The sequence below is a fragment of the Leuciscus leuciscus genome (assembly GCF_965113295.1).
Source record: "Leuciscus leuciscus genome assembly, chromosome: 12".
NCBI lineage: Eukaryota > Metazoa > Chordata > Actinopteri > Cypriniformes > Leuciscidae > Leuciscus > Leuciscus leuciscus.
The window spans coordinates 11701804-11715810 of NC_138736.1; the positions used below are offsets into that span (position 1 = coordinate 11701804).

At 40.7% G+C, this 14007-nt stretch overlaps 1 protein-coding gene across 1 annotated transcript; it reads right to left on the minus strand.

Moving 5' to 3' along the window:
* Positions 1-313: 313 nt before the first annotated feature.
* Positions 314-12197, minus strand: tspan13b (tetraspanin 13b). Its single transcript, XM_082186088.1, has 6 exons — positions 11966-12197; positions 10195-10362; positions 8399-8479; positions 7640-7753; positions 6985-7095; positions 314-1182 (listed from the first exon to the last, which is right to left on the minus strand). Exons 1-6 carry the CDS (start codon positions 12026-12028, stop codon positions 1108-1110), a joined length of 612 nt encoding a protein of 203 aa, XP_082042214.1. The 5' UTR covers positions 12029-12197; the 3' UTR covers positions 314-1107.
* Between the last annotated feature and the right edge of the window lie 1810 nt (positions 12198-14007).

Sequence of the window (14007 nt, forward strand, 5' to 3'; positions counted from 1 at the left end):
TTGTGTACGCAGCGACGTTTGCACAGTTTATTCAAAGCAGAGGCTATGTGGTTTTCCAGCTAACGGAGTCTCCGGTTTGTATCCTGGTGGGAGGAGTCCGAGTAACTGGCACTGGAAGCGTGTTTTCCTGAGTCATATCGTTGCCTAGTTACTAGCTGAGCTCTTGGCCCGAGCGTGTCAGTTTCTGATTGGTTTAGGTTAGAGGAAGTCGCTCTCCTAAAATAATGGAAGGGGATTTCAGGTGATTTCAGACAATAAAGGCATTAGGCATAACCCAACAATTAAGTTATACAAAAGACAAAATTGGCCAAAGTACAATTGTGTCCACAGAGTCTTTATTTTTTTCTGATTTCAAATGCTTGAGAGAGCAGTTCACAGAACCATTGGATATAGATGTACATTTCAATGAGGAATTCATGCAAGAAGCAAAAACAATACACGAAATCAAGTCAGTGAAACTAACACACACACATAATGAAAATGGGCAGATAAATATGTACTATGAAATCCGAGATCATTAAACAGTGCTCAAAAAAACATTCATCCATTAATCTTTTTAAGTAATTGAGTTCTTTACATTTTTCATACTCATTATGAAGTCCAAATAATACATCTAGCATACAAACAGTTTCCGAGCAACTTTTACTGTCATCCATGCTAATTGTAAATGTGTGCATTTATTATCAGAAATCAATGTGGAATTGAAACATTCTGATATTGTCAATATTTATATATAAACAACATAAATAGTGTCATGCTCACACTGCACGTCTTGATCACAGCAGCTCATTTTCTGTTAAAGTGTTTTACCACATAAGATAAGACTGTTAACATAAAATCAAATGGTCTTTGTTGTTTAGCCCATTAGTGTAAGTACTGTATACTAGTATTTGGTGTTCTGTTCTTTCGTAGAGAGGAATTCTTATAAGTACAGCCTCATGATGTACAGTACATTCACACTGTACTCTTGAAAAATCAAGCACATAATAATATATAGCAGCAAGAACACACAGGCTGGTCTCCTCTTCAGTAAAAGCAAACACACACACTCTCTTTAACAGCTCCAATGAGAATTCCAGTGGTCAGACGACATAATACGATTCAAATCTACAGGAAGGCGCTTGGATTCGCCCGTGGGTCCTTTTGGTTTCTGTACCTATATGTCAGCCAAACACCCAGAATCTGAAATAACCAGAATGATGGGAGGAAAAACAAACACACTGTAAATGTTCTGTTAAATGTACAGTAAAAAACTGGCAGCTATGGTTGCTATAAATGTTCTGTAAAAAAATACAGTGTCAGTGTTCAGGTGTTATGGGATGGCATATTGGTAACTGTATATTTTTTTTACTAGTATATTTCGTTAAAGGAGTAGTTCACTTAAAAATTAAAATTCTGTCATCATTTACTCACCCTCAAGTTGTTTCAAACCTGTATGAATTTCATTCTTCTGCTGAACACAAAATAAGATATTTTGAAGAATGTCTGTAACCAAACAGTTGATGTACCCAATTGACTTCCATAGTAGTAAAAAATAAATAAAAAATACTATGGAAGTCAATGGGGTACATCAACTGTTTGGTTACTGACATTCTTCAAAATATCTTCTTTTGTGTTCAGCAGAAGAATGAAATTCATACAGGTTTGAAACAACTTGAGGGTGAGTAAATGATAACATAATTTTCATTTTTAAGTGAACTATTCCTTTAAGTGATAAAATGTTAAAATACTTTATGAACTAAACCACCATAATAATACAATCATATATAATTTTTTATATATGTATAGATTTTAAGTGTAAATTATTTTGTCATATTGTAATTAATTCATTCTTTTTACTTCCAAAAACCATACATTTTAGGCAAGGCAAGGCAAGACAAGTTTATTTATAAAGCACATTTCATACACTATGGCAATTCAAAGTGCTTTACATAGAAAATAATTAAAATACCACACTATGGCAATTCAAAGTGCTTTGCATAGAAAATAAGCACAAAATAAAAGCAAGGGAAATTAAAACAGTTATAAAAGGAATTAAAAGAGATAAATGATACAGTTATACAATTAATTAGAGTAAAATTAATTAAAGTAGTAAAAAGATGATACATAGAATAAACTTCTCATCTGTCAAAACACCGGTTTATCTTCTTTTGCTCTTACCCAATTCTCAGTGCCAGTTGAGTTCAGTTTAGAATCAAAAGGAAGAATACAGTGGCAGTCAGTCGGATGTACAGTGGATCCAGCCTAAAAAATCTATTTGACGTCTCCAAAAGACCCGATTTTTCCCTAAAATTGGACAGGAGGAACTCTAGGACTGACTCCTTGGGTTCACTGCCCCATCAGTCCGCACCCCAAAAAAACCATTTGTTCGGATGCTTTTACAATACAATTTTACAGTATTTTACAGTAAAATTGCAATGTAATGCAATGTTAAACTTTTTTTTATTCACTGAATACGGTGAGTTAACTTGCAGTTAACCCGTTCCCTTTCGAAAGGGAACTCGCACTACGTCGATTGACGCTTTGGGGGAAAGCCTCAGGCGTGACAGGTGTTTGAAATCACTATCAAATCACGGTAATCACATTGACCGGCGACAGCCGCTGACTTCATTAACATGCACGCACGGGCAGTTCTCAAGGGAGATGCCTGTGCAAACTGTGAGCGTTTTTCCTTGAGAACACCCCGCTCTCGTCTGGCCCTCTTATCGAGTGAAGAGGGTTCAGCGTGTGGACCTCGTGGTTCAGAGCGGCGACGCGCATCATGGGGTTCCCAGATGGAGCTCGCTGATCGCCTTGAGAGGGGGATAACCCTCTCAGACGATTCGGCGGCTGACGAGGGTGAGCTGCAGGTGGAGGATTTCTCTCCTCCTCTTAGCCCAGCAGCGAATGCTCTTCAGGATCAGCAGGAGATGGCTGATGAGGGTGATGACAATCAGATAGATTCTGAACCCTCTCAGCCACTCTGCTGAACTGATGGCAGCGCGTTAGGGGAGAGATCGCTCGCAGTAGGCTTGACGATCGGTTTCTCCCCGGCCATAAACCACCAGCTCAGGTGAGCCTTCCATTCCTTCTCGATCTTCATACTGAGATCGAGAGGGCATGGAAGAACCCATATTCTGCCCGTATCCACCGACATCAGCGGGCTAGTTTCGCTGATGTTGAGGGGATAGGAGAACATGGGTATGTGTCAATGCCGCCCATCAACGAGTTGTTTGTGAGATATCTTGCATGCGGGCGGGCATCAACACTGAGAGCTCCAACCCTGCCACCCAAACCACTGAAGACAACGTCACATTTGACATCAGTGGGTCAGACCAGTGCTGCCCTGCACACCATGGCGATGTTGCTGGCTTACCAGACCGATCTGCTGGGGGACCTCGACCAGGGGGCGGTCTGTCCCCTGAGGCAGTTGCTGAGCTGCACCACACCACACCACACCACAGATCTACCTCGCCGGGCCACTAAACAAACTGCTGCCGCGATCGGCCGGTCGATGGCGGCAATGGTGGCCACGGAGAGATATCTCCGAGCCTCAGGTAGATCTATGCTTATTGGCTGGCTCTCACCAGGGCCGCCTCAATAGCTGGCCTAGGTTATACTATGGATAGTGAAGGCATTCTGCTAAAGTATTTTCTGCCTCTGGCCCTTAACCATGTCAATGTAGGCTTTTTAGCATCCCTATATGAGAGCCTCCTCCCAATAGGGAGTCATTCAGCCAAGGCCCGCCCCCTTCTCTGCATTCGGGGGTAAGAAGAGTAATGCAGGTTGGTGTAGAGTACTTTATTTGCACTACTTTATTTGCACTACTTTAATTCCATTGTTATACTGCTCATCTTAGCCTAACTTATTACATATATCTATCTGTAAAACTCTGTTTATAGTAATAGCCATCTATATATTATGTTCACATTCTGTTTATAGTAACAGCCATCTGTATATATATTCATAGTACATATTCACCTGTATACTCTGTTTATAGTAATAACCCTCTGTATATTATGTTCACTGTACATATCTATCTGTAAAAACTTGTGTAATGACAATAAAGTTGAATCTAATCTAATCTAATCTAATCTAATCTAGAGGCGTGATTGATAAAGACCTAAGGTTAGGCCTCCAATAAGGCCTCCCCAGTACAATGGGTCTTTTTGGGCAGGGTTAGGCCGTCTTTCGCTCTGTGAAGAGATTGTTTTTGGTTTGCCGGACCCCGCTGCAGAGCTAGCATATGGACTTGGGCCTCCAGAGTAGGCTCCACTCAGCTCGCTGAGGCACTGCTCAAGCGATGGGTTGAAGGTGGTTGGCTTACAAGCAAGCCCCACTCCCCTAGGCTGGACGCAGAAAAACTTCTGTCACCTCTATAGCCACTGGCAGGCCCACACCCTGTTAAATTCTCAGGGGCAGGTGGTTGGTACTCCTCTGTTGATACAGGGTAGTTCTGAGTACTCCACTCTCAGCTCTGTATCATTCTACCGCACACCACTACGTCTCGGGTCGAGTGGAAAGTTCTAACCTTCACTTCATTTTGGTTTTCGAAGTACGCTCCCTTGAATCCAGAGCATTGTCATGAGCTGACGCCCATGCGTATAGATGGTAGGCCCCTCAATCTGGGGCCTCCATTGAGGCAGGGTGGCGTATGTTGTACTCCCCTCGCTTAAGGGGTGTTGCGTTTTTGCTGAGTACACTGCCATGGGCAATGTGGTTAGGTAACAGGATACTGTAGGCGCTGTGTAAACAGCTTATCTGCCTCCTTGACGGGCAGCTCCCAAAAGGGCTCTTTAGGCCAGCTTGCCTCAGGTGGTTGGCCTTAGTAGTTCGGGCAGTAGACTCACTGACGGGTAGAAGGCCTTAACAGGCCTCCTCGGAAGAGAGTCCCAATGTTGTGGGACATGCATTAAAGCTGCGACCAGGTTGCCAGCCTCAAGACTAATATTTGAGTTGGTGAGGTATGGTTCCCAAAGGTGTTGTGTTCATAGCAGAATAGACTTGCTATCAGTTAGTAGGCCCTACCAGGCCTCCCTGAAAGCGAGTCCCCAACAGTATGGGTAGATGGCTGACAGCACTGGCGTGCCTCTCATGAGTTTTCAAGTGACGGGGTACACAGCCAGCAGATAGGGTGCTTGGCTGTTAAATTCACTGGCCTGTTGGCTTCAGTGGGCCTCTCTGGAGGCGAGCCCCAATCATGATCAACCAAATAAGATTTGCCACTGTATGGTTGGCCGTTTAGACTTCCCAGAAGGCAAACCCCCAATAGAGTGGGTTATTTTTGCCAGCAAGTAAGACCAATGTCAGGAGGTTGGCCACCATATCAGGCCACCATGAAGCTCAGTCCCCAACCTTATTGGTTCATGGCAGTCAGTTTCTTACCTAAAAAAACTTTCAGGCGGCCGGCCTTAACAGACCGCTCCGAGACTGAGCCCCAGGACTGGGCAGCTGGCCTTAGCAGGCCACTCTGGGACTGACACCCGGAATCAGGGTTCATAGCAACCAGTTTTCTAGCTTACTATCAGGTAGTAGGCCTCTCCAGGCCTCCCTGAAGGTGAATTCCCACATATGGGCAACTGGACAGCTAGCCTGACTGGCTATCAGGTAGTAGGCCTCACCAGGCCTCCCTGAAGGCGAGTTCCCAAGTATGGGCACTAGGTAGCCAGCCTACAGGTTATCAGGTAGTAGGCATCACCAGGCCTACCTGTAAGTGGTTTCCCAGCGATACTGGGTTCTGGCAGCTAGTGGCCGCTAGCTATGAGTTCAGCTGCTTCTTCTTTAAGCATGATTAAAGTGTTTACTTTCTGCTACTGGTTCCCTCACGGAATCTCTTTTTTAGCCTACAGCCTGGTTTGCCTACCAGGCAGGCCATGTGCTCCCCTCACTGAGGGTCACTATGAGTACTCTGCCTCCTGAGTCTGGTCAGACGGTTGTAGGCCTCTCGTGAGGCCTCCCAGTTAGATCAGTCCTTAGGCCTTTTCAGGCCTCCTCAGTGCTTTGAAACACAAGCGCTGGGTAGATCTCTGGATCGAGCAGAGAAACTCCCCTCGCTGGCAAGGGTTGTAAGCGCTATGCTGAGTCATGCTCTCCTGGATACCCCGTCTCTGAGATCCGGGCAGAATGGTTCACTGTCAGCTTCGCAGTCCCTCGGGTTGGATGCCTTATCTAAAGGCAAGTGTCCAGAGGCTCTGTCTTCGGACAGACAGGAAGTTGGCCAGCCTGAAATGTCCAATGTAAGTGACACCAGCTCAGGCCTTCCTGGTGGCATTTCGAGTGAGTTTGTTCCCCTGAATAGTGATTGGCTGGTGCTCCGAGTTCCCTAGCCACATTCCCTAGAAGGGACCCCTTCTAATTTGAAGCTGTGGTCCTAGACCCTTGAGCAGACTCAGGTAGGCCTTTCATTCAACTAAGTTTATGGAGGTTTTCCTGTTAAGCATATAGCTTGGGCTATGACCGTAGGGAATGCTGTCACTGACAGCCCAGTGTGACCTGAGGGTGAGTGGTTCTGGCATTTCATTTTAATTTTGCTGGTTCTGACAGTTGTTAGGGTGCCCTAAAAGTTAGGGTGCTCTGATGGGTCAGTCGGTTGTGTTATGGTCAACCGCTTCAAGCGTGTTTTGGAAATGTCACGAATCTTACCATAACTGTTAGTTTCAATACACTTGCAATGCAACTCAACCCTTCATTTTTCGTATGTCTTGGGTGGGATTAATTTAAATGAGAAATATTGTGATGTGAACGTTCCCTGTAGAAAAGAGTTTCTTCACCCAAGACTACAATCGTGGTGTTTCAGGGAGTTCAGTAACAGCTTCCTGATATAGAGAATAACTCCCTTTGGAGTGGACTTCGTGCTTTGTAGCTTTGCAGACCCTTTTCATGCTTAAACAGCAACATTACACACTAAAGAAAGCTCAAGAAACACCAGAAAACATTCTGGTTGTCAAAATTCAGTGAAGAATTTCAAAGAAGAGATCAAAGCAGAAGTTAGTTTAGCAGGCTGACCTCAGTGAAGCTGAAGAAGAGACCGATCCCTCCGACGAAGCGCAGCACCTCGCCGGCGTGCTCCTGGATCTTTGCTGCACATGTGGTACAAGTGCTGTAATGGAAGCAGGGCTGCACAAAAGCAGAACAGACATTGGCAAGAGCAGTGAGTTATTGATAACACTTTATTTTGATGGTCCCCTTTGAACATTCTGTTGACTATGAGTAACTTTGCAACGCCTGTCAACTAACTCTCATTGGAGTATAAGTAGACTGTCTGCTTAATATCTGCTAACTCTTTATTGTGATGCTCCCCCAAAAGATATTCTACTGACTATAAGTAACTTTGCAAGTACATGGTAACTTATTCTAACCCTAAACCAACCAGTCTAACTAATACTCTACTAACACTCTAATGAGAGTTAGTACACATATAGGTGTAACATTACTTCTAGTCAACAGAATGTGTTAAAAGGATCCATCAAAATAAAGTGAAACAGGGTTATTATAATAGAACAAATAATGTAACTGCCTAACTTATGCTATCATAATAAGCATGCAAATGATTAACACAGTCATTATCACCCACACAGGTGTCATTTATATTGTTCAGCTCAAGCAATACTTCAAGAACATAACAAAACAACAATGAAGAGTGTGTATCAGAGGAAATTACTGCGGCACAGCTTCCATTGATGTCCATGTGAGAGAAACCGCAGCAGTTCAGACTCTTCTCCACGTCCCTCTGAGTGGTCAGAGAGTTATTCCAGCCCACCTCCAGAAGGTGATTCTACACACAGGTATGAAACACATGACAACTTATGAGAAAACACAAAATCGAACAAACAACAATAATAATAAATAAACAAATAAAATGACACCCATTTACATGCATCAAAGTTTAGGGTTGGGGTTAATTTTAGTCATTTTAGTTTTAGTTCATTTTAGACCCAATATTTGGAGCACGAAATGTTTTTTTTAAAGAAGTCTCTTATGCTCACCAATGTTGCATTTATTTGATCAAAAACACAGTAAAAATAACTGTTTTCTATTTAAATATGTTTGAAAATGTACTTTATTCCAGCTATGGCAAAGCTGAATTTTACTCCAGTCTTCAGTGTCACATGATCCTTCGGAAATCATTCTAATTTGCTGATTTTCTGCTCAAGAAACATTTATTATTATTATCATCCATGTTGAAAACAGTTGATATTTCAGGATTCTTTGATGAATAAATTGATTTGAAATAGATATATTTTGTAACATTATAAAAAATGTATTTAGTTTAATTTATTCAATTTAATGCATCCTTGTGAATATTTTTTAATTCTTTCAAAATTATTTATATTTGTAGCACATTTCAAAAGACTACAAACCACCAAAGTGGATTTATGCTAGTATATACAGTATACTGAAGTACAGTGATCAATCTTACCTGCTGGTCCTCATTGATAGCCAGACACGCACTAGACACTGAAAACTGAACTACAAACACCAGGAACAGGATAATCATGTACTATTCAACAAATTAAGGATTAAAACAGAATCCAATTCAGAAATATTCCGAGTAAAATCACTGAATAATCCACACATACATATATGTATATATATATATATATGTGTGTGTGTGTGTGTGTATATATATACACATGTTATAAATACTATTCTAAACTGTTAACACCAGGTCTACCACTATATCTGTAAATTCAGAAGTTCTATATTAAATATCTAAACTTTAAATAAAAACAAAAGATTCAACAAGACATAATGTGAATCAAGGCACACTGTGGTTGGAATCCAATAATAAATGGCAATGACATACAAAATCGTATTACACTGTAAGCTATGAAAAAAACATGATTATTTTATGTTTTATTGAGTAAGAAAGAAATGTAATATACTAAAATAGTTTCCCATTGTTACAAGTGAGGCTCCCGCACCGCCTCCTTCGCACCACCAGAGGGAGCCATCACCCGAATATTGACTTTCTCATTTGGACTTCATTTCCTGTAGGCCCCTCATTCCTGGGACTGATTGCACACTCTCCTGCAGTTCATCACCCGTGTTTGATTCTTTGCCGCCTGCCCTGAACTCTGCTTGCCTTTGGACGCTGTACCTTTGCCGCCTGTTTCTCTTTACGCTATTGTCTCATCCTCGCTATTGTCTTTGCTGTAGATTGCACCTTTACTGCATAACTCGTTTTCAATAAAACTGCAGATGGATCCTAATCCTGTAGACCCGTCATTACACCCATATCCATTAACAGACTGGAATAATCATGCAATCATTCCTCCTTGAGTATCCGAGTGTAATACAAGCTTCCTATAAACATTTTTAGTAATGACCCAAATTCATCTCAGGATAACTTCATTTAATTTAGTTTAAGAGACCTTTTTACATAAGTAGTACACTGATGTGCACTCTCATTTGTCATGTTAGCTGCACCACTCTATGGAAAGAGAGTGAAATACATTACATGAGCGGATCATAACCCTGTCTCATTTCCAAGAGCAATGAAGAAAAACACAGACCACATCGTAATGAAAGACAAATACCTGACACACATTAGAGTTTGTTTGCATGAGGTCATTGAAAATATGTATATGAACATTAATAAACGGTTTGATCCAATTAGAAAAAAGCATTTCAACCAATTAATATAAATAACTAGCTATTTTAGTTTGAGTTCATTCTTTTTTGACTAATTACATAGGGTGGTTCCAGTGGTGTTCAGTTTGCAGAAGGATCTTACAACATACACCAATAAAAATTTATATTTATGGAAACATTGGCTGCTTCCGATATCGCATACTAGGCGAAAAACAGTATGTGACAAAAGAAGCATGTCCGAATTCACAGTACTCATAAAAGAGTAGGCAAAAAGTACCCGGATGACCTACTACTTTCTGAAGTGTGCATACAATGGACACTTTACTTTCCCATGAGGCCACGGGAGAGGATCTGTGAATGGCGGTGAAGCGACGCAACCGACGCTGGTAGGTCGCATGATACTGATAACATGGTGAATGTAGTGCACCCGGATTCATATAGAACACAATTTCAGATGCGCCACAAACTTTCAGCTAATTGCAGCCCACTAATATAATTATTGCACAGTACAGTTAAAATGATTTATTCATTCTGCTTGACATACATACTCACCAATGTCTAAACACTGCACTACAACTGCTATGTTGTTCACTGTCTATTTATGATCACAGTAAAGGATACAAAGAACAGCAGAACCTGGTGGTGCTTCATGGCACCAATAAGTCCAGCAAGGGCAACAAAGAAGAGGAAGACCCCTACTCCAATGATGCCACCCACCACCTGGAAGCTCGACACCAGCCCAAAACACTTCCCCCAGGCAGCGATGCCAATCATCAGCAAGCTCACCATCTGAAGTCAGGGAGGAACAGTGGTGTTATTGTAAAATTGTAAATGTAAAATAAAACTACATAAACTTTCATTGAATTGCTTTCATTAACTAAAATAAATCTGAAATAAAATATTAGATGAAAAACTTTTACAAAAATTAAATGAAATTACAAGTGTTGCCTTAGCCACTACTTAAAATAAATAAGTTTAATTGGAAGTAACTAGAAATATTTAAACTGAAATAAATATAAAGCTAAAAATAAGTATTAAAATACAAAAACTAAGACAAATGTCCTAAACACATAAAAATACTAAATCTAAATTAAAATCAAAACATAAAAATAAAAGCTAATTCACAATATTAATAAAAACTATTCCTATAATATATAAAATAAAAATAAAAAATAACTGGTGAGGAAGCTAAGAGAATATAAGAAATCATTAATGAGGGAAACAGGGATAAAGACAAAACACTTTTAGAACATAACTATTGAGTAATCATCATCATTATTATTTTTTATATTATGTTTCGAATCTCAATATTCAATATAACATTTTCCCACTTCAGTGTCAAATAAGCTAAAAGGAGAGTTCATGCTGCATTCACGCCATAATTTAAACATGACTACACCTGACGCTGTATTCGGAGCTGTCCCCGAATTCGGACTAATTATTATTTATTAAACGTTTAAATTCTCTAGCACTAATAACCCCAAAATAAATCTGCAGTGGTCGCGTCACTCTCGTGGTACAGCGGTCACGTGGTACAAGTCGTAGCTCCCAGAAAATTAGTCACGTGAATGCTTTTTTACAGGCCAGAATCTGGTCAGAATAGTTACGGTAATTGCACGACATGGCGTGAACCATGTTCATTCAAATGTTTTTTTTTTATTTATTTTTTTTATATATAATGGCAGATTCTTAAACAATTTCCCAAATCCTAAAAGTTATTGCATTGTGTAGGCTATTGAAAACAGTAAACAAAGTTTTTTTTTTCCCCAAAAGGTTCAGTTTCATTTTAATTATGTCAGTGATCATTCAAGGGAGTAAATGGCAAGCAAATGACGAGAAAGACCCAACAGCTGTGATGTCACTTGAGAATAAAACAGTCACATCATAACACAAAATGTTTATACAAAAGGCTATTCATTCCTCAAAAGCACAAATTATTATTTAGAGGTTAGTCCATGTGACAATGAGACATTACCCTGATCTCTATTACAAGTGAATGATAACAGCTGATTATAATGTTTTCTTAGTTTCTACTCTAATGAAGATAAGAGCTTAATCAGCACCACAATATCAGCTCGAGACTAATGAAGCAGGATATCTGCATTAGTAGAACAAAAGCAGGATGTGACTTTGCCAAAAACAGACGAGTTGCGAGGAAACCGGGATGTTATTCTACAGGCTGTGCGTGAAACCAGAACCGCTCATCGGCCTCATTCCACACAAAGAATCTCTCTAAATAATTCACATGAGCCCTGAGACGCCGAGAACTGTAATACAGCCGCACAGAAACACCTCTTGTATGAGCATTTATAAAACACATGTGCAAATATTACGATAAAGGCTGATAAAGATGTTCCATATGGTTGCTTCCCTTCATCCATTGGTTACTCACAACATAGAGGATGTTGAGCGCGCACAGGGAATTCTTGGAGCAGGTGAATCCAGCGCAACCCATCTTGAATGTTTTTTTTCCGGACAAAAGCTTTCACCTGTATAAATTTCCGTCTCTGGAAATTTCAGTTACATGACAAGCAAATCGAACAGTTTAAGAGAAGAAATTGTAGTTGAGCAAGGAGAAAATTCGCGTGTGGATCAGACCAATTCACAGTGAACGCTGATGCGTGAGAGGTTGCCAGATCCCACCAAATAAAACCATCCTTTTTTTAGGATGATGGAGGGCTGCTCTGGGGTGCGTTTCCCACACACACACACACACACACACACACACACACACACACACACACACACACACACACACACACACACACACACACACACACACACACACACACACACACACACACACACACACACACACACACACACACACACACACACACACACACACACACACACACACACACACACACACACACACACAATATAGGTCCCTCTGGCATGCTTATTTATAGTAATTATAGATGCAAATTAATTCTGTCAATCTATAAAAACAATAACTTAGGCTACTAATGAGTCAGATACAATAATAAGTAGTATGAATTTGTATAAAAAAAAAAAAATATATATATATATAGGCTTACACAATATTTCAATGAGGGCTTTACTCCGAAATGGCAACCATTTAAGAAGGCGGAACTGGCCGTCTGCGGTAAAATTGATTGGTCAGTTTTTTTCTGAATAATGATTGCACAGACTGTGGTTTGCACGTATTCCCGCCTCCCCTTAGTAACAGTTGCGATGAGAAGCATTTATTCTCCAAGACAACAAAGATGGATCAGAAGTGTAAGATGGAAAACATCAAGACATACATTATTGTCATAGCTGTTGTCAAAACTCAAAAGCAGTGCATTTTTTTGTGATGTAGGCCTATATAACTAGTCAACTGCAGTTAAATGATTAAAGTGGCCAACAAACAACCTATGATATTTCAGTACACACACACACACACACACACACACACACACACACACACACACACACACACACACACACACACACACACACACACACACACACACACAACCTGCACGTCACAGACAACTTTCAGCATTTTTAGATTTTATATACCCCCATTTCAAATCAGGTTTATTGGCAAAATTTACAGACTTTCAGATGCTTGCAATGAACAAACCAAACAAATGATGTTTCATTAACAAAGTTCGGGAGGAGCACGTTCAAATAATCCATCCAATCAACTCGTCATCCGCAAATCCACGTCTATCCTACAGCATGAGAGGAAGCCTATACCGACATTCCTTGACAGTTTTCAGCATCCCTCAAACACCCCGACTCCTCACTCTTGGTTTGTTTCCAGCACAGCCAGGAATACAGGGGGGAGTACTCTGAGTTCGGGCCAAATACCAAGCTTGGAGCCCTCTCCTCAGACAGCATGCCAAATACGCATACCATTTATTCTGACTTATTTGTAAGTGTGAACTCGTGAAAAGCAATTAAAATAGCTCAACATGTTTCAAGTGGTTTCCCCAAACTCAAATGCAACTTTTAATGACTTATGTAGTCTCAAAATTATTCAACCTCTTCATTGCAAGCATCTTTATTTAGTATTAAGTAGAACACCTTTTTGCTGTTTTGACCTGCTGAAAATGAGATGTATAACCAGACACCAGCTTCTGGCAGCGTTTCTGAGGAATCTTAGCCCATTCCTCATGAGCAATGGCCTCCAGTTCAGTAATATTCTTGGGTTTGAGTGCTGCAACCGCCTTCTTCAAATCCCACCAGAGATTTTATATGGGGTTAAAATCAGGTGACTCTGATTGCCAGTGTAGAATCTTCCAGGACTTCTTCTGCAACCAAGGTTTGGTGGAATTTGAGGTATGCTTGGGATCACTGTCCTGTTGGAAGGTCCAATGACGCCCAAGATTCAGCTTCCTCAATGACGGCATGGCGTTTTCTCCTAGGATTTCCTAATATACAAAAATGCATCCATCTGGCCTTCCACACGCTACAGGATTC